General features: G+C 36.8%; 1 protein-coding gene across 4 annotated transcripts in view; it reads left to right on the forward strand.

The window, feature by feature from the left end:
- The window catches only part of map4k4 (mitogen-activated protein kinase kinase kinase kinase 4), a 208,826-nt gene extending 189,326 nt beyond the window's left edge, over positions 1-19,500 (forward strand). For all 4 annotated transcript variants that reach the window (XM_008116148.3, XM_003224278.4, XM_008116152.3 and 1 more), the window contains 9 exons: positions 1,466-1,583; positions 1,800-1,970; positions 3,794-3,937; positions 8,390-8,524; positions 10,591-10,691; positions 11,345-11,494; positions 12,009-12,168; positions 12,759-12,898; positions 16,323-19,500. In XM_008116148.3, coding sequence (XP_008114355.1) covers positions 1,466-1,583; positions 1,800-1,970; positions 3,794-3,937; positions 8,390-8,524; positions 10,591-10,691; positions 11,345-11,494; positions 12,009-12,168; positions 12,759-12,898; positions 16,323-16,406 — 1,203 coding nt within the window. In that variant the 3' untranslated portion in view covers positions 16,407-19,500. The remainder of the gene's footprint in view (positions 1-1,465; positions 1,584-1,799; positions 1,971-3,793; positions 3,938-8,389; positions 8,525-10,590; positions 10,692-11,344; positions 11,495-12,008; positions 12,169-12,758; positions 12,899-16,322) is intronic.
- Positions 19,501-20,971: the final 1,471 nt, after the last annotated feature.

Raw genomic sequence — 20,971 nt, forward strand, 5'->3', positions numbered from 1 at the left:
TCCTCTAATGTGCCATTATCTTCATATTCCAGCAGTGGAAGGCAGGAACATTCTTAAAAACATTAGTTTGTCTATAGACATACCTTGAAGGAAAATTATAAAATAGTATTGTATCTAACATAATTTTGAGAAGAACTAAAGTTGCTTTTTGCATTGAAGTTTTAGGTCAAAGTTTACAAGTCTCATGTTAAAGCAGGAGATGTTATTTTACATTAAAAATCTGAGACTATGTTAAGTCTACTGAAAGAGATTTGGAATTATAGGCAGTGCAGTTCTCTAAAAACAGTAGCAAGTGCTTTTATGAGACAGTTTTACTGAAGTCTGAGGTGGGCAGCTTTGGAAACCCTGGTACACTGTTAAAAGTCCAACAGTAGAATGTAACTTCATTCTAAACAATTAAAGAAAATCCTATAGATGTTCATATTAAAGAAGTAGAACAGTAGAAATTCATGGAAGGAAAATCATTTGAAATACATAATTCTGTAATGATATACTTTCTGCTAAAGATTTCCCAGAAATAAAACGTTCACGAAGAAGCCATAAATGAAATAACACCATAGATGTATGACAAATATATACAATTCATCTCTTTTTTGTCTGTTGCAACTTTTCCTCATCCATATTAATTTTTAACCCATCACTCTGCTTTAATGTGAGTGTTATCCCCGTGACACATAATTTACATAGTCTGGCAAGATTTTTCCCCCAGCCATTCCAGTCCCATTTCATTTAACTTTTCTCCTTTTGTTTGTGTTTCTCATGTTTAGTGTTTTTAACTGCAAGGTACACTGGCTCCTTCATGTCATTATTTACATCTGCCCTATCCCTCCCCAGCCCAGTTGGCTTGTTTGATTCAGACTTAACTTTTTTTTATCCAGACTTAACTTTTTTTTCTATAAGAAATCATGGTGGATGTACCTGCTGCAGCTTTCTGGCAAGAGGCTCGGTTTTTAAATAATTAAGAAAAAAATGACAATTAATCCTAAAATTAACCAGTTGCTAAAATTTTCAGTGCTAAGTGCTTGATTCGTAGTTGTTCACTTTTTTGCACATTGAAATTTTATTGTCTTGGTGGTCACTGGCTCAGTGTAGAAGACCCATAACTGCAAAAAAGTAAGGAAGATGATAGTCAAAGTCTGAAAAATAAAATATGACAAGAATAGAACACATAGCATACATTTCAGGAAGAGGGAAGTCATGTTGTTTTGTACTAGTTTTAGTAACTATTTCATGAAAACATTTTATAAGAGAGCTAGATACTGGTTTCAGTTTCTCATATTAATTTGTAGAATATTTGCTTATTTCAAGATGTTGCTCCAGTTTCTCATATAGATATAGTTTATATAGGTAGCACTTGGGGAAGGGGGCCAAGAAGGCTTCTGTCCAGTAGCAGCTAGAACAATTTTTTAAAATCATACTTGTTTTTATATTGTGGTGATTAATAAATGTGAAATTTGCATTGCAGACTCAGTCCGCTAGTAACACACTGCAGAAACACAAATCTTCCTCCTCCTTTACGCCTTTTATAGACCCTAGATTACTACAAATATCTCCGTCTAGTGGAACAACTGTGACTTCTGTTGGTAAGTGAAAACAAAATATAATAATGAACTTTTTAAAATGCTCACTTGGTTTCATTTTACTTTTCAATTTCTATTTTATGTAAATGTGTAAATTAACAAAATGTACAAATTTTGATCTGATCTTTCTCTGTTGTGTGATTGTTGGTAATGTGCGTATCAAAAGAACACTGTTCTTACTGTTTTCTCACTATTTCTCTATCATTTCTTCCCCTGCAGTAGGATTCTCTAGTGAAGCAATGAGAGCAGAGGCCATCAGACAGGATCCAACCCGGAAAGGATCTGTCGTTAATGTGAACCCTACAAATACAAGACCACAAAGTGACACTCCAGAGATCCGCAAATACAAGAAGAGATTCAATTCTGAAATCCTATGTGCTGCCTTATGGGGTATAGGAGCTATTTAATGATTGCTAGTTTATTTCCTAAATTAATCAAACAAAAAAAGGTTGAAGTTAAACTTAATCAGGATAAGGGAATTGTTGTTCCTTAAAGTGGCTTGCATATTGCTACAGTGGCTATATACTATTTTCACCAGACTAAGGGTTTAATGATTATTATAAGTATTATTGCAATTCTAAGATTACCTTCTCATGATGTTTCCCTGACAAGATTTCTTCAGAAGGGATACATCATTATCTTCATCTGAGGCTGAGAGAGCATGATTTACCCAGTGGCTTCCTTTGAATGAATGGGATTTGGACCATGATCTCTCAGAGCGGTTCTACAAAGCCATTTAAGGCAGTGTAAGGGTTGCATCAGCCTGCAGGCTGATGTGAGTTAACCCACTGTAAACTGCTTAATGTGGCTGTACCCCAGATTTAAAGCACAGGGAAAGTCTGAATCCTGCAGCAGGATTGGGACTTTTCCCTATGTTGGGGCGGTGCAGACATCCATTTGTTTTGATTTGATTTGATTTGATTTCAGATTTTTAAAAAAAATTACTTTCTTTTGTGTGGAGACTTCTTTTTCTTTTCTTGCTGGCTCATGTTTATCACTGATGACTGAGCTTAATTTATTTAGTTTATTTAGGTTATATTATGTTTATTTAAGTTCAATTATGTATTTTTTTATTTAGTTTTGTAAGTTTATGTTGAGATTGTTTTATCCACTGTTTCAATTTGATTTATCAATGTCTATTTTCAGTATTGAATGTTTGCCATTTTGTTACTTTTGTTGGAAACCGTCGATTCCCTTTGGGGAGATAGGGTGGGGTACAAATAAAGTATGATTATTATTATCCATCCCAGATTCTTATGTGGAGTCTGCTCTCTGTGTCCTCACAGCCAACATGTGTTCCCCAGGCACTGGCAGCCTGGGGAGGCAAGGTAGCTAGCTGTCTTTCCTGCCATCCGCAACCCCCCCCCCCCCCCCATACACACAGACAAACAAACTCAGAAAAAGTCACTTGCCTCATTCACTGCATGTTTACTCCCTATCTTGTGACTGAGCAAGACAGCTTGGGAGTTATTTGGGGGGGGGGGGGGCAATTATCTCAAAGCTGTCCTTGCTTAGTCACATGGTAGGGGCCAGGACGTAAACATGCAGTAAATGAGGGAAGTATCATTTTTCTATGTTATTGGAGAAAAATGGGGGGGGGGGGGTCAAAATTGGCTTTATTCCCAGCTGTGTTGAATTAGATTTGGCACAGTTGGGCTGTGGGGCTAGTGTACTGCCACGGAGACGGTTGACAATGTCCCTGACTGTCCATAATGTGTCCCCAAACCAGCACATTTCACTCAAGGCTATTTTTTATGCATGTGTAGAACTGCCCTTAGAGTTGTAGTCTAGCATGTAGACCGCTACACCACACTTGCTCTCCTGATTTATTCTTATTTGAATGGGTCTGATTTAAGTCCTACTTGAAATCATTGTGTTTATTCTGTCTTGATCCAACATAGAAGTTTATTGAAGATAATTTAATAATATATAATAAATGTTTCTTAGTAACGATTTCTGTGAAAGTTTGTAGAAGGAGATTCCCAAGTAATAGACATAAAAACAATTATCAAGAAAGTATACATTCTGCTTCAAAAGCACAACTGAATTCTTAATGCATAGGTCTTGTGCAGTATTCTATTTACATGTCACATACTACTAATTTCCCATTGTGCTTGAAGACTTTGTCTGGAGGCGTGAAAACATAATTGTCAAATTAGGAACTCTTTCATTACCAAGGAAAGCATATGCTGAATTTGTTTTATTTATTCTAGGTGTTAACTTGTTAGTGGGGACTGAGAGTGGCCTGATGCTGCTGGACAGGAGTGGCCAAGGGAAGGTATATCCATTAATAAACAGAAGAAGGTTTCAGCAAATGGATGTACTTGAAGGTCTGAATGTCTTGGTGACAATATCGGGTAAATAATGTTTTTTTTCTCTCTAAAAATCATTATATTTATAGGTACAATCCTACTTATATTTACTCGAGTCTAATGTGCCATCAAATGCAATGCACACCTCAATTTTCAAAACCCTGAAACTAAAAAAAGTATTTGCTGCCAAATGTAATGTGCAGTGGCAAAACAATACTCCTATGTAATTTGGCCAACAAAGGTGCCCATTACAGTGGCTGCTTGCTTATAATTCTTTCTTTAAAAATAAAAGTGTTAGAACACCAAAGCTTTCAGCAACGGAAAAGAAAACTTTGAGATGCATCTATGCTGTACAGTGAATCCACTGGCTCAATGCTATGGTTTGGGATCATGGGGGCTGCCAAAGAATACTGATGCCTCACCAAACTATTACTGTTATTATATTTATTTATATCCTGCTTTTTCTCTCCATACGTACACTCAAAGCGGCTCACAACTAAAAGTATTTCAGTATAATCTAAAATATACAAATATAAACAAATATTAAAACAGTATTAAACAACATTAATATTAAAACAATCCAGGTTAAAACCATGAAAGCATATATAATCACATCACAAAAGCACAGCAGCCCCTGATGGTCTCAAACACTTTAATCTTTAAAAGCCTGCCTGAAAAGAAAGGTTTTAGTCTGCCTCCAGAAGGACAGCCATTCTGGCTTCCCTGGGTAGGAAGTTCCAGAGTCAAAAGGCAGCCACCAAGGCCTACTCTCTTATTCACAATTCAACGTGCTGGCTTTAGCCTATAAAGCCTTAAATGGCTCTGGTCCAACTTACCTGTCTGAACGTATCTCCCTCTATGAATCAGTTCATAGATTAAGATCTTCTGGGGAGATCCTGCTCTCAGCCCCACTGGCCTCACAGGTTTGGCTGGTGGGGACGAGGAACAGAGCCTTCTCGGTGGTGTCCCCACGGCTGTGGAACTCCCTCCCGAGTGAGATCAGGTTGGCCCCCTCCTGCCTGACTTTTAGGAAACAGCTAAAGACCTGGTTGTGGAACCAGGCATTCGGCCCATCGTAGGAATATTTAAAGTGAAAGTTGAAAGTGCAGTGACCCAGGACTGTTTACAGACAACAACTATGTATTTGTGTGATATATGATGTTATTTTATGTGATGTGATTAATAATGTTTAATGTTTTATTAGGGGAGGGTCAACTTTGATGTTTTATACTGTTTTTTTTATCGAGGGTATTGAATTGTTGCCAACACTATGAACCGCCCTGAGTTCCCTCTGGGGTTGAGAAGGGCAGTATATAAATACCACAAACAAATAAATAATAAATAATAATCCCCACCAACCAAACTACAAATCATAGCATTGAACCATGGCCATTAAATTAGAGATGACATCTCTCAAGTAGGAGCTCCAGGTGCTCCTGAAGTAGCTTCCCCTTTTACTTTGGCCCAGCACCATATTACGCATATCTAATGTGCACCCTAATTTTTGGAAGGCAATTTAGCCAAAAGAGGTGAGCACTAGATTAGAGTAAATGCTTTTTTTATACTTACCTCCTTTTCACTGGCTCTTTACGTTCTCTCTTCATTAAAAACAAATTAATTTGATAAATAATTGAGTCTGTGACATATTATGTATGGATCTTACTTCTCTTGTATTGTTACACCAAGGTTTATCTGATAAAATACTCAAGATACGTAGCATTGAAATACTCCCCTTTTTATGGGACAGCGCATGGCCCAGTTCATTACTGGATTACATCGGAATCATGAACATCTTTGAAACCTGTGATTTCGGAAAAGTACATCCAGTTAATATTCTCTAGATATTTAATACATTAGTGCATTGCTTATGTGCATTAAATCAGATTAATGGGTGGTGTAAAGGTAAAGGTTTTCCCCTGATGTAAAGTCTAGTGCAGGGGTCCCCAAACTTTTGAAGCAGAGGGCCGGTACACAATCCTTCAGACTGTTGAGGGGCCGAATTATCATTTGAAAAAAAAATACAAACAAATTCCTATGCATACTGCACATGTCTTATTTGTAGTGCAACAACAACAACGAAAGAACAATACAATATTTTAAAATGAAAACAATTTTAACCAACATAAACCTATTAGGATTTCAATGGAAAGTGTGGGCCTGCTGCTGGCCAATGAGATAGTCAAGTTAATTAGGATTGTTGTTGTTGTTGTTGTTGTGTGCCTTCAAGTCATGTCAGACTTTGCCAGCCTAAGTCTAAAATTAATTATTTATTTACTACATTTATTTACTATATTTATATCCTACCCTTCTCACCCCGAAGGGGACTCAGAGCAGCTGTATGTACATACAATATATTATATTATTAACATAGCACAATATTAGCATTATATATTACTATATTGAACTATACCACTATATTATTATATAATATGTAATATATAACATATAATTAATATTATTATATGGTACTACTATTAGTATTATATTGTATAACAAGATTATTATCAATATTATATGTATATACAATATATTATATTATTAAAACTGATATAAAAATATTATATTATAAAACTGAGGACGGGGGCCAGGTAAATGACCTTGGAGGGCCGCATCCGGCCCCCGGGCCTTAGTTTGGGGAACCCTGGTCTAGTGTGTCCGACTGGGGATTGGTGCTCATCTCCATTTCTAAGCCGAAGAGCCGGCATTGTGCATAGACACCTCCAAGGTCATGTGGCTGGCATGTCTGCATGGAGCACCGTTACCTTCCTGCCGTAGTGGTGATGTATGATGAGTTAAAAATCAAAACTATAGTATGAGCATTTGGTTTCAAATATGAGTTAGTCCTAGTTAAGACATAAGTGGAGCACTTTTCAACTGAGCTTTTAGAAGCTAATGTGCTTCTCACCCTCACTAATACACTTTCCCGGATGCCAGAAAGAGTGATTTTAGAACAACTGACCATCAGCTACCCTCACAGTTATCTTATCCCTTATATCCCAGATGTTGTTAAGTTCTGGAGGGGTTAGTGAAATGTCTCTTGTACAGGCTAGAGCCTGTTTTCTGTAATCACCCATTGATCCAACAAGCCCCAGACCACCTGCTTGCCTAATCTAGCATTTATTTGAAAATGCATGCATAAACTGGAATTTGGCAGGTGCTTTGGCTGAAGGTAATGTGAACATTTTTAGATCTCAAGTACATTTAATGTATAGCTTATACAAAATGATAAAATCATGACTTTTAAAAATAAAAGTATATTTGAAGGTGAAAACACCCACTAATACGTGCTCATCCTTATAAAAGTCATCATGATTTTTGCTGTTATTAGCTGGGTGGAGGGAAGGAGTGGGTGGAAGACATTTCTTTCCACTTAAAACAAATATATGTAATTTGTGGCTGCTAGAAAATTTCCCTTGAATATTTTCATGGTAGAGGATCATATGCTTGGAAACTGACTTTTTAGTTGTTGCTTTTAAAAATATGTAGTATTGCATAAGTGCCGATATATATGTACATTTTTACAAGAAACACATCATTGGATAGAGCTACAGTAATAAAGTAAGACTTGTTTTTATTGGTGCTTTTGTGTTGTGAATGTGAATATTGATTCAGTTCACATGTGTCTATAGAAATCAAAGTGTGGTTTAATGGATTAAGACCATGGCTTTTTGCTCACGTGCTCCACATTCCCTGTACCTTTGAAAGTAATTAAATATCTCTTATTTCAGGCAACAATTCTCATTACATAGAAATCAGAAAACTAAGATTTCAGTTTGTATTCAGTATTATTCTTTAAAAGTCTTTAAAAAGCTTGGATGAGGAAGTAATTAATTTACCCTTGAGATTTGGTTTTGAAGATCCTAGTTTAATAAAATATGATTTATTAAACCAGGTATAGATATCAGGACTACATGATTTACTAAACCAGGAATAAATATCAGGACTACATGCTGTGTCTCTTAACTAAGTTTCAGTAGTTTGATCATGATTTATTTAAATCACAGTTCTTCCTTGCATTGAGAATTGACTGTAGTTTAATATCAACTTACTATATAGGACATGAAACTGATTAAATGCTGAAATGTTGGCATGAATGGAAGAGCAAGGGGAGATTGTGGTCTCAGGGTGGTTGTCCAAATTATTTAATTATGGTTTATTAAAGACAGCATTATGGCATTGAAACCAGCCCTGAGTGAATGTAGGACGAAGGAAGATATGAACACAATGGTCATTACGAATTCTTCAAACCATGTTTTGGAGGAATTAAAATATTGGATGTGTATTATCCAAACATGATACATATTTCATTCTACATATTCTTTTCGTACAGTGTAGCTTAAATTGATTAGGTTGCCGTAAATATTAGAAGGGAAGTTTGCTTTTGTAGAAATCTTGAATCAATGTATTGTCAGTTTTTGTGAAGTTGGTATCCCAGTTGTAGTTTCCCCCCAGTTTGCCCTTTTCGCCTATTCTTAACAAGCCTTTAAATGTTTGTAGGTAAGAAGAATAAATTGAGAGTTTATTACCTATCATGGTTAAGAAACAAAATCCTTCACAATGACCCTGAGGTAGAAAAGAAGCAAGGCTGGACAACTGTGGGTGACTTGGAAGGCTGTGTGCACTATAAAGTTGGTACGTATCTCATTGTGCTTGTTCTAAAAGTCCAACAAGAGGGAAACATATAATTTAAAAGTTTAGTTAAAGTAGAAGCTGCTTATTGATGAATCCTGCTTAGCTTTTACACCTCCCATATGAAGCGATGTTATGGCATTTATTCCAGGACATTGACTGTTGGAATAAAGTTCTTGTGTTTCTTTTATCTATATTGTAACATGCTGTCAGGAACGTGTCAGCTGAGGGCAATGTGCCAATTTTCCACTGTCTCGCTGTCATATGTCCTACCGTGCTCTTAGATCTGCTTCCAAGTATAATGAGGAGCACGTCTCTCTTCCTTAGATTGTTTTTAGCACTTTTGAACATGGCAGGGAATAACTAAGTCAGTGGAACCATTTAAAGCAGATATGATATGGATCTTCTCTTTTTTTTAAAAAAAAAATGACCTGAGCTTCTTTTCCAGTAAAGGGGAGTGGACAGCTATGGCAGACTGGGAACATTTGTTTGTTATTCTCTTTGATCTCCATTGGGCTATATGAATGGCTTTCACAAATGAGGAGGCATACAGCCAGGAGTGATTGGTAGTCCACCTTGAGTTTTTAAAAAAAGGATATTGTGTTAAATGAGGTATAGGGGGCTAGACAGAGTCCTACCATCACTTAAATAGGTGATTTCCTTCACCTGGGATCTTCAAGGAGAGGCAGTTTAACCTTATTGTCATGTATGTGTCTGCAAAATATACAAACAAAACATGAAATTATTTCTGCTGCTGGCTCCCTATCAAACAGGAAAGTTGTAGATAAGAAAGCCATTTGGTGCCTGCTAATAGTTGGAACATAAAATCATTGTTTTGGCTTGAGTCTGTTATAGACCAGCTCCTCCCTATATATTTCCCCCCCTCTTCTATGAACATTTATAATCATTTCCAGTAACTGAACCAGCTTTCCACCACTCAAGTATGAGTGTTATTTAAGCATTGTCCTGCTAGAAATGTCACCTACGAAAACCTTCTTGGAAGTACCCCTTTAAAAAATTTTAATACGTAGACGCTGCCTTACATTTCTGTCCTAGATAGTACTTTTTGAAAAGTAATCCTTCAAATTAACAGATTCTTCTAATAGTTACAGCTCTTTCCATTCAATAGGTGGTGGTCTTAATCCATATGGATATAAGAAATGTAAATGTTATTTACACTTTGTTGACTAAATTAGGAATTTTATGTGACAGAAAGCAGACCTAACTTTTCTGAGGGATGGCAGTTAATAGCTGTAATAGCTGATTTAATTGTCAAATCTTGTGCATGTTGTCTCATCCTTGTCTAACACAAATAGCCCACTTATATATAAAAATTGAAAATAAATAAGTTAAATAATTTGACTGTTAAATTTATTATACTGTTAAAATTCACAGTAATCACAAACAATATTGTATGAGTTTTGTACAATCTGAAATAATATCGACGCCGTGTGTTCTTATGCCGACTTGAATATGAATCAGCCGACCACGAAACAATTTCGGCCTTACTCCAGGCCTTCTTCTGGTGGTAATACAGTAGAGTCTCACTTATCCAACATAAATGGGCCAACAGAACGTTGGATAAGCGAATATGTTGAATAATAAGGAGGGATTAAGGAAAAGCCTATTAAACATCAAATTAGGTTATGATTTTACAAATTAAGCACCAAAACATCATGTTATACAACAAATTTGATAGAAAAAGTAGTTCAATGCACAGTAATGCTATGTAGTAATTACTGTATTTACAAATATTGAAAACATTGACTACTAAAAGGCAGACTGCGTTGGATAATCCAGAACGTTGGATAAGCGAATGTTGGATAAGTGAGACTACCGTAGTTATAAACTTGACACTTATTCTCATTAGAGATACAGGTTTTTATACATAGTGGAATGGGATACTCTGCTGTGTGTTTGGTTCTAATTGTGAGTATCCTTGCCTGTCACTTATTAAAATTTGTATTATTGTTCAGTGTAAGCAGTTTCTCCAACACTGTAAGAATCATTGTATTTTTCTTCTTACTTATTTTGTGACATATAATTAATGTTCACTTTTTAAATTTCAGTAAAATATGAAAGAATCAAATTCTTAGTAATTGCTTTGAAGTGTTCTGTGGAAGTCTACGCATGGGCACCAAAACCATACCATAAATTCATGGCATTTAAGGTAAGGGTGCACACCTACAAGATGGGACTACATGGGAGGAGCACATGGAAACAAAGTGTTTATATGTTGCCTGTGTTCTGGTTTCAGTACATTTTTGAGAATTTGTATAGTATTCTGCTGGAGGCAGTAAAAAAGTCCAAATCCAGCATAGCGCCACAAGTGTTCCTTAAATTCTGGAATAGTGAGTTTATGGTTGTTTATGCAAGTGAAAGAGCAGTGTTGTGGCTTGAGTGATGGTCTAAGACTTGGAGAGGGTTGAATCCATGTTCAGCCATGGAAACCCACTTGGTGGTCTATGGCAACTCACACTCCCTCAGCCTCAGTGGAAGGCAAGGGCAAACTTCCTCTGATCAAATTGTGCCAAGAAATTTCTATGATAAGTTCGCCTTGGGTTTGCCATAATTCAGAAATGAGTTGAAGGCACATGACAAATTGTCAAACTGGGAGAGATCTGAGTCCTTGTCTACTGAGTCATGCAATGTACTGAGTAATCTTGGTACTCTCTCTCTCACTCTCTCTCTGTCTCTCTCCTGAGGAAAAACTGGGAAGGAGGACTACTAGGGACACATCCTCAAGCTAAATATGCCTTCATTTCTAATGACACCCTAATTGATGCAATTAACTACACTTTTGTTTTCTTTACTCTTTTTTAGTCATTTGGAGACTTGGTACATAAACCATTATTAGTGGATCTTACCGTAGAAGAAGGTCAGAGACTGAAGGTGATCTATGGCTCCTGTGCTGGATTTCATGCAGTTGATGTGGATTCAGGATCAGTGTATGATATTTACCTCCCAACACATGTAAGAATCTAGCTTTTTGAAATTAATATTTTATTTTCTTTCATTCATTCATTCATGATATTTTGTTAAGAAAAGATATACTATCTAGAAATCATAGTACTGTAAGACCTCTGTATCCATGGGAGATAACTGAAACTATGGATCACTAAAACCACACTAACACACATAAGTATGGGCCAGTTGTTGCAATACTGATGTCATTCAGAGTCCAGTAAAAAACATGACTGTTCTGGGGTAAATTGATTTCCTCTAGATTTGTTCATGTAGTTGTTTTAATTGTTTTAACTGCATTTGAACTGCAGTCCTATTTTAAGTATTAAGTGTTTTAATATGCTTCCAGTCTTTAAATTATCCCTATTCCTTTAAATAGTTTTTAACTGTTCAAATCTTTTTTATGCTGTCCTGATAATTAGGTAGAATATAAATATTTTCATAAATAAACTTAATTAAAATAAATAAAGCATGTTGAGCTCTTACTTATATCTTATAATATTTCCATTATGTTTGTCTGCAGATCCAGAGTAGTATCCAGCCCCATGCAATCATCATTCTACCAAACACTGATGGGATGGAGTTACTTGTTTGCTATGAGGATGAAGGAGTATATGTTAATACATATGGAAGGATAACAAAAGATGTGGTTCTACAGTGGGGAGAAATGCCTACATCAGTGGGTATGTATACTCAGATTTCCAAATTACGTATACTGTTAGGAAAGTGTATCAGCCAAGTAAGTGGGCCTTTAAAATTTTTGTTTAAGATTGAATTCAGTTACTTAGTTGTTCAAACAGATCTGCTGTGATATGTATTGTGAGGGGTCTGCTGCGTATATTCAAGCAAGATAAAGGCAATTATCTTTATTGCATTCTAAAATCATTGTGAAATTATTATTCTTTTTTTAAATCACCATAATTCTGTTTGTACAGCCCACAGATTCTGCATCTATGGAGTCAACCATCCATGGATAGAACATATTCTTCCATGCAATTCTGTATCCAACTTCTGTCAGAAGTTGACTCATGCTAGAGAATGTAGAACTTTCTAGAAAGCTATTACATCAGATAAAAAGTAGATTTTAATGTGCATTTTCCCTCATTTTTGTAAGGGATCTATGCTCCTAAAATTAGCAAACATGGAGAACTCACTGTATATTGTTATTATTAAAGAGGCTATTGTCTTAAGACTGGGCAAGGTAGAATTCACTTTATGTTGCTATGTATTGTGATCACAATTAATGCTCGCTGTCTCTTTTTTTGCTGTATAGCATATATTAGATCCAATCAAATTATGGGCTGGGGAGAAAAGGCTATTGAGATACGATCAGTGGAAACAGGACACTTGGATGGTGTATTCATGCACAAAAGGGCACAAAGACTCAAGTTTCTATGTGAACGTAATGACAAGGTACAGTATATTTTTTCAAATTGTAACGTTCCGTTTTGTGATTTCAATGTCATTTTAAAAAAGGGGTACAGGCTGTTCTTTGGATAATCCACCCCTTTCTGATGATTTCGACATAACTAGCACTTTTGGCCCAGGTTTTTCCAGATTTTATCCAAGATTTTATCTTTTGTCCTTGTATGTGATTTTTATGACTCGTTTTTATTGTTGTTTTGATCTGTTTTATTGCTTTGCTTTTATTGTTGTTGACTGGGCTTGGCCCCATGTAAGCCGCCCTGAGTCCTTTTGGGGAGATGGGGCGGGGTATAAAAATAAAATTATTATTATTATTATTATTATTATTATTATTATTATTATTATTATTATTATTAACAATTCAAATTTTTCTAAATTGTATAGCTTATGTACATGTGACCATCAAAGGGTATGTTACTTGGAAAATGGTACATGTTCAAAAATTAGGCAAGCTTTTACCGCCTTTGTCTTTAAACTATTCCTACAGATGTAATAGATGGCAGATATACTCATACCCCTCTGCCCCCCCCCCCTTTGCATATTTGTGGGGCCCCAGAAAAATCTCACATGACAATTTGCCAACTTATTTCCTCATCTGCATATTATATACAGAACCAAGATCCAAATTCTTGGGATCTATTCTGTGTAATCTATATCACAATACTGTGTCAGAAAAAAATTCTGTCTCCTATGCGATTCCAATTCTATGGTAACTCACAAGGTTTCTCTTTTTAGCTTGACAGCAATTTGAGCTAAACATATTGCCAACATCGCAGTTGACTGTTAAAAGGATGCTCTTAGCTGAAGAATTGTATCTTTGATGTTATATTATATCACTAGCTGTGCCCGGCCACGCGTTGCTGTGGCGAAGTATGGTGGTATGGGAAATAAAGTCTTGAGGAATTGGTGGTAGTTAAGGTCAAGGGTAAAGGTTTTCCCCAGACATTAAGTCCAGTCGTGTCTTACTCTGGAGGTTGGTGCTCATCTCCATTTCTAAGCCGAAGAGCCGGCGTTGTCCGTAGACTCCTCCAAGGTCATGTGGGATGACTACATGGAGCGGTGTTACCTTCCCGCCGGAGCAGTACCTATTGATGCACTCACATTTGCATGTTTTCGAACTTCTGGGTTGGCAGAAGCTGGGGCTAACAGTGGGGGCTCTCTCCGCTCCCCCAATTCAAACCTGTGGCCTTTCGGTCCAGAAGTTTAGCAGCTCAGCGCTTTAACACGCTGTGCCATCAGGGGATATTATTTCCTAAAGGTTGTGAATATACAATATTTCTGATTGGTTTTTTTGTTTGTTTGTTGGAGGCAAGTATGAATGCTGCAATTAGGAAAAATGATTAGGATGTAATGGCCTTGCAGCTTTAATGCCTGGCTGTTTCCTCCCTGAGTGAATTTTTTGTTGGGAGGTGTTAGCTGACCCAGATTGTTTCCTGTCTGGAATTCCCTTGTTTTCAGAGTGGTGTTTGCGATATTTTATGTGCTTCTACTGTCTGTGGCCCTGAGAAAACAGAGGATTTTCCAGACTTTGATGATGGGAATACTTTGTTGGGAGGTGTTAGCTGGCCCTGATTGTTTCCTGTGTGGAATTCCCCTGTTTATTTACTGTCCTGGTTTTAGAGATTATATTGTTCTGCATTATTCTATCCCAGTAATTATTTCATATTAAAGAAGAATCTCACTTATCCAACATTCGCTTATACAATGTTCTGGATTATCCAACGCAGTCTGCCTTTTCATAATCAATGTTTTTGTAGTCAGTGTTTTAAATTCATTGTGATATTTTAGTGGTAAATTTGTAAATACAGTACAGTAGAGTCTCACTTATCCAACATAAACGGGCCGGCAGAACGTTGGATAAGCGAATATGTTGGATAATGAGGAATTAAGGATAACCCTATTAAACATCAAATTAAGTTATGATTTTACAAATTAAGCACCAAAACATCATGTTAGACAACAAATTTGTCAGAAAAAGTAGTTCAGTACACAGTAATGCTATATAGTAATTACTGTATTTATGAATTTAGCACCAAAATATCACGATATATTGAAAGCATTGACTACAAAAATGCATTGGATAATCCAGAACGTTGGATAAGCGAGTGTTGGATAAGTGAGACTCTACTGTAAATACTACATAGCATTACTGCGCATGGAACTACTTTTTCTGTCAAATTTGTTGTATAATATGATGTTTTGGTGCTTAATTTGTATAACGATTACCTAATTTGATGTTTAATTGGCTTTTCCTGAATCCCTTCTTATTATCCAACATATTCACTTATCCTGCCGGCCTGTTTACGTTGGATAAGTGAGACTCTACTGTATATTTCTAATCTTATATTATCTGCTCAGAACTGGATTATATGAGGCTCCTTCTTCACAGCTGTATAAAATGCACACTGAAGTGGATTATATGGTAGTGTGGAGTCAAGATAATCCAGTGCAAAGCAGATAATATAAGATTATAAATGGGTTATATAGCTGTGTTGAAGGGCCTTGAGTCTACACTGCCATATAATCCAGTGCAAATTAGATAATCTGTGGAAGTCGTCTAAGTGAGGCCTAAATCTGCCTGTCCCCTAACTGAAACCTGGCAGTCCCTTGGTTGCTAGGCAACCAAGTGGGCAGAGATTAGCCCTCTAAACTAGCAGCAATTGGATAAAAAAAAATTATTGCTCTCCCTCTAATTAGGACTTTATTTTTCTTTTCTTTTTGTTGTATCAACCTTGAGGCGTGGATGATGGGTTGTGTTGTCAAATTTTGAGGTTGGGGGGCCTGTACTTTTGTTGTTTTGTGAATCGCCGTGATGCCATCACTCTTTTATATATATAGATAACAATATTAGATTTTAATAGGCAAGACCTGTATGCCAGTATGTAGTACTTTTATGTTTTGTATTGCTGTCCTTTCATACTGTTTTATGTTGTTGCTCTTTTCTATCATTGCCTTTTTATATATTGTATTTATTTATGAGAATGTGAATGAGCTATGGTCTCAGCATTGATCATAACTGGCATTAATAATTGTAGAAAAGGGTGGGAACATGGAAGCTATCTTGTGTCCACAGATTGCCATCTGCTCTTCTTCAGAAGGGAAGCAGAAAAGTTTTGCATATAGCACAGGGATAGGGAATGTGTGGGTGTCCTGATGTTTTTAGGCTGGCTGCTGGCTAAGGTGAATAGGAATTGCAGTGTGTCAACTGCATGTCTTCCCCACTTTGATAATCAAAAGGAGAGTCCTTTTTACATGGCTTTCCCTCCTTCCACACATTGCAGTAAACACCTCTTTCATGACGAGCAAACAACTTCCAACTGGCTGAAGTGGATGTCGATTATACATCTATTGTTTTGTTTATCTCTGATTTCCATTGATAAGAGATCTTTTTCTCTTTGTCCTTCCTTTTCAGGTTTTCTTTGCCTCTGTACGGTCTGGAGGAAGCAGTCAGGTTTATTTCATGACCTTAGGCCGGACTTCTCTTCTGAGTTGGTAGAAACAAAAGAAAATTTGGCGCAGGATTGCTGTGATCTGGAGTCTTCATAACTTGGAATCATTTGCAACTGGAGTTCAGACCGGCCGTGATGCAGTGCCCTATGCCGTGGCGTGTGCAAGCATCACTGGTGTTGGGTTCTTTTTCTTTTTAAACTGAGGCTGCAGTGTGCAGCTGGTGCTGTGCAGATATTGCCATCAGGTGCTATCTGGTTTGGGATCCCACTAGAGAAAGAATCAGGTCTCTTTCCTTTTCCTCCTCCTCCTCCTCCTTTCCTAACTCCAGATTTCCAAGTGAAAAAATAAATAAAAGGACGAGGCTGATCAGAAACGTGTAAGGCATAAGAAGGTGGCAGGAGGTTGACGTAGGCGGAGCCAGTGTTGCTGAAGCAGAGGGCAGATCTAATATAGTAATATTAACAATGTATTTAATTGACATTTCTTTTGCTTTGTATTTTTTTCTTTTATAATGTGACAATATGTGAGCAGAGAGGAAGACACAGGTTTTAAATTTTAATATTTATAAAATGTGAAAGGCACAGTGGTTTGGGGGAGGTGGGGTGAATTCTGTTTGAAGTTTTGGCTTGGCCAAGAGTTTAGTCTGTTGTTTTTTTGTTTTGTTTTTCCTATGTACCAAGTTTTGCCTGAAAACCACACATCGATGGTTTTTTAAAAAATAAAATGAATGAATGAATAAATAATAGAATTGTTCGTTTTTCTATGATGACTTGTCATTAGGCCAATACTTGGTAATGTCAGTGTTAGCACTGCCTAAGTTAAAGGTTTAATTTTTGTTTAAACCTAAAATGTGCAACAACTTTTACTACCAGTCTGCACATGTAGCCTTTGGGGAGAGAAAATTCCAAACATGTTTATTTTTGTGCCTACCTCATTATTTCTAATACATACAATAAAAGAGGTGGTTAGGTCTATACCCTTTTTTTAAGTGAGCGAATAATAATGTCCAATTAATCATAATACCAAAACTTAGCAGGTTAAAGGTGTGACTGTTAATTTTGTACCAGGTTTCATCAGGAGAGACCAGCAGTCGTTTGAGATGGTTGAATTAGACTTGTGGCAGTGACACAGTGATGTTTGAGTAGTCGATTTTTAAAAAATTTTGAAAGCAAACTTTTCACTTTATTTTTTACCAATTTCATCATGAATGGAAATAAAAAGGAATTTTAGCCTAAAATCTGGAAAGTTTTACTCTTAACATGTGGAGCCTAGTAACAGGCAAGTAAAAAACTAGGCTAGTTCTATAACTTGTTAAATGTTGTAGGAAACTTTGGGGAAGCGATATTTTCCTTTTCTAATAATGCAATGCACTAAAACTATTTTAAGAATGTAGTTAATACTGCTTATTCGTTTTTTCAAAAAGAAAGCAGCATATACTTATGTTAAAGTGTAAAATTCAGACTCTTGGCTCTCTTTTTCTTTTCCCTGCCCCACCTTTTTAAAGAAAGAAACAAACCAACAACCTCTGTTTTGTTTTATCAGTAAGTTTCTGGCCTTTGTAATAAGTGTCTCAAAACTAATACTTTGTTTAAAGACTACATGTGTTTATTACTTGAGAAAACTTGAGTGTTTAATTATCTGTTGGTGATGTGATAATGCACAGTGTCATGATTCAATCATTATGGTTTTTTTTTTTTAAAAACTTTTTTTTTACTCGGTTTGGAGTACTTTTGTTGACGGCTGCCTTAAGCTCACTGTTCAGTAAGTGAATTGGATTCCAGTGTTTCATGAGGCTATATCTTTTGTTGTGGTAGTAGGACAGGTAGGAACTCAGATGTGTTTCTTCAATCAAAATGCTTTGATAGGGGAGAGGAGATTGGTCATATGGCTTGGCTTTTCATTGAATAGCACCCACTGAGCCTGCTGCTCAGTAAGTCATTCCTTTGACAACAAACCACTGTTCTTTTCTGGCCCGTTACTAAACTCTTCGCTTCGAAGAGCAGGAGGATTCCCCCATTCCCTCCCCAGAAACAGGCTTATGTGTATAAAAACAAATAAGAGCGCCTTATACTTGCTGGCAGAGAAACCTCTTGAAGTCTCTCTCTTGATCTCTTTTTTTAAAAAAATAAGCTTGATTCTTGGGTAGCATTCAGTATCAGGGCTAAGGCTGCAGTTACATTTCCTTCTCTTTGTTCCTGTTTAGCAAACAGCCAAACAGCAACTCTGCTTTGTCTCACAGAAAATCAGTGGGACCCCAAAGACCAATGCCAACATGGACAATAGGAATCCTCTTGCATTGGGGATTGCAGCATAGCTGACTGATTGGCTGGATGCCCTGAGGGCAAAGATGATAACGGCACAAAAGTGATTTAATTATTACTGTCTCCTCTCATGCCACCTTGATAGATTGATACATGTATATCAATACTACTGTTCATAAAATGTAGGAGTGTTGTAATAAGGAGGACTGCTTCTGGGTCAGTATCCTCCCTGGTGAAGTTGTGCACCACAAAGCAAGGGGGATGACTTTGCTCTGGGGGACTGCTGTTTTGCTGCCCCAAACCCCACACAAGTGCCAAGGCGGCTGACTGCAAGTTGAATCAGTGTTATGAAACCACTACAAATAAAATGTTGAAATCCATTTTCAAAGCAGTGCTGTTGGTAAGCACAAAGAAATACTCCTAGTTTAGTTTTAAGCTTTAAGTAATAATTTTCTGTATCTTACGTCAAAGTAACTAACTGTATGACTGCAGTGACTTTATTTTTTATCGTATGCACCTGTTATGTTGGAGAAAATGTTTACAAAAATGGTTTTGTTACACTAATGTGCATCACATATTTATGGTTTATTTCAAAGTGATTTTGTGGGGTTTAGGTTTTCATAGTAGTAGTAGTACACCTTTTTTGTGATATTTTTTAAAAAATAACCCCAAATTCTGCCAACTATAAAGATGCTTAAACAATAATACAAATGACAAAATTACAGTAAAAGTACTAATTGTAGAGCTGCAAAGCAGACTGGCAATGAAACACTCAGCCATTTTGCAGTGCTGTCTAATTTGTCTTTTGTGTATTATAAAATTACTGTTTCCCTTTCCTTAAATAAAGTGAAAATGACACCTATGTGTCTGTGAAAACTATTTTGGGTACTTTTTTCTTTGGAGGAATCAGGTATATGCTCTTCAAAATGATAATGAAAACACAGCACTGACTTCACACCTATGACTGAAGTTACACATATGGTAATCTTGGTAATACATGTGACATACAGTTTGATTCAGACACAAGAAAGGCAACTTCTGATTTTTGTGAAATCATGTAAAAAGACCTGCCTTGCAATGCATAGACACTTTGGATGATCTAACAACACCCAGCCCTAAAGAGATGAATAGAATCAGTATGGTAGTACAGGCAGTCCTTGAGTGCAAACATCTGACTTAACAAAGTACTAATAGTTAAGAATGGGGATGAAACAACAGGAAGTGGGAGAAATCTACCCCTTGGAATGGAAATTCGCTCCTGGAAGAGGATTATGGGGAAAGGGGGTCTCCACTGAATCTTTATCACTAATTCATGTTTCCATAATGACCTAAATTTTTCAAAATCCCATTATCACAGGGATAGAAAGTGAGGCAAAATCTTCTGAACAGAGACACAGACAGGAAACAAGCGCCACACGACATAACTTGTTCTTAACTTGGCAACTGTTTGTACTGGATTCGCACGGACTATTCAACTTGTCCATCAATCTTCATTAACTAGGTCGTTCTGAATGTATATGTACCGTAATTGAAATTCTAAAGATAATTTTCAGATACTTTGTATTTTATTATTATACTATTTTATATTATTTAATTTGTAAAATCCATATTGTGGTGTAAAAGTTTTGAGTTGGGTTTGGCTCCAGGACACCAGGACTGTTAGAACTGATATTTCTAGACCAAAGGTAGACTCATGAATTACGCACTGCAATCATCCAAACGAGGTGCTACAAAAACATAAGCGTAACATTATCTTTGTTCAAGTAGTGTTGAAGAGGGTATATGAACTTCAATCAGCAAAAATTGTTTTGTGACTATATAAAGCTCATTTTAAGTTGGCTAGTCATCCTATGAGAAGCCAGTGTGATGTGTTTTTGAGTGTTGGACTCGGGCTTCAGGATCGCAGGGTACAAATCTTCTCTTGACTGCAGAAAGCTACAGGATTTATTTTATTTATCGTGTCAGAAGCAAATTGAGGATACAGTTATAATGTATTTAAAAACACAAAGTTAAAACCTTGGCATTATACTCAATTTCCTTTGACCAGAAAGAAGATGGCCACTGGAAGTGCCTCTGGTGTCACTGTGAGAAGATCCTCCATTGTGCATGTGGCAGGGCTCAAATTGCATTGTAGTAAGTGTGGTTTGTGGTTTGCTCTTCTCCATACACACATGTTGTGAACTCCACTTTGTAGCCCCATTTCCTAAGTTTGGCTCTGCATTTCGGGGTGCCAGAGCGCAGTCTGTTCAATACCTTCTAAGTCGCCCAGTCGTCTGTGTGTCCAGGAGGGGGTTTCTCATCCAGGATCAGCCATGTATTGAGGTTATGGGTTTTAGCTTCCCACTTTGGG

This window comes from Anolis carolinensis, chromosome 3 (genome assembly GCF_035594765.1).
Source record: "Anolis carolinensis isolate JA03-04 chromosome 3, rAnoCar3.1.pri, whole genome shotgun sequence".
NCBI lineage: Eukaryota > Metazoa > Chordata > Lepidosauria > Squamata > Dactyloidae > Anolis > Anolis carolinensis.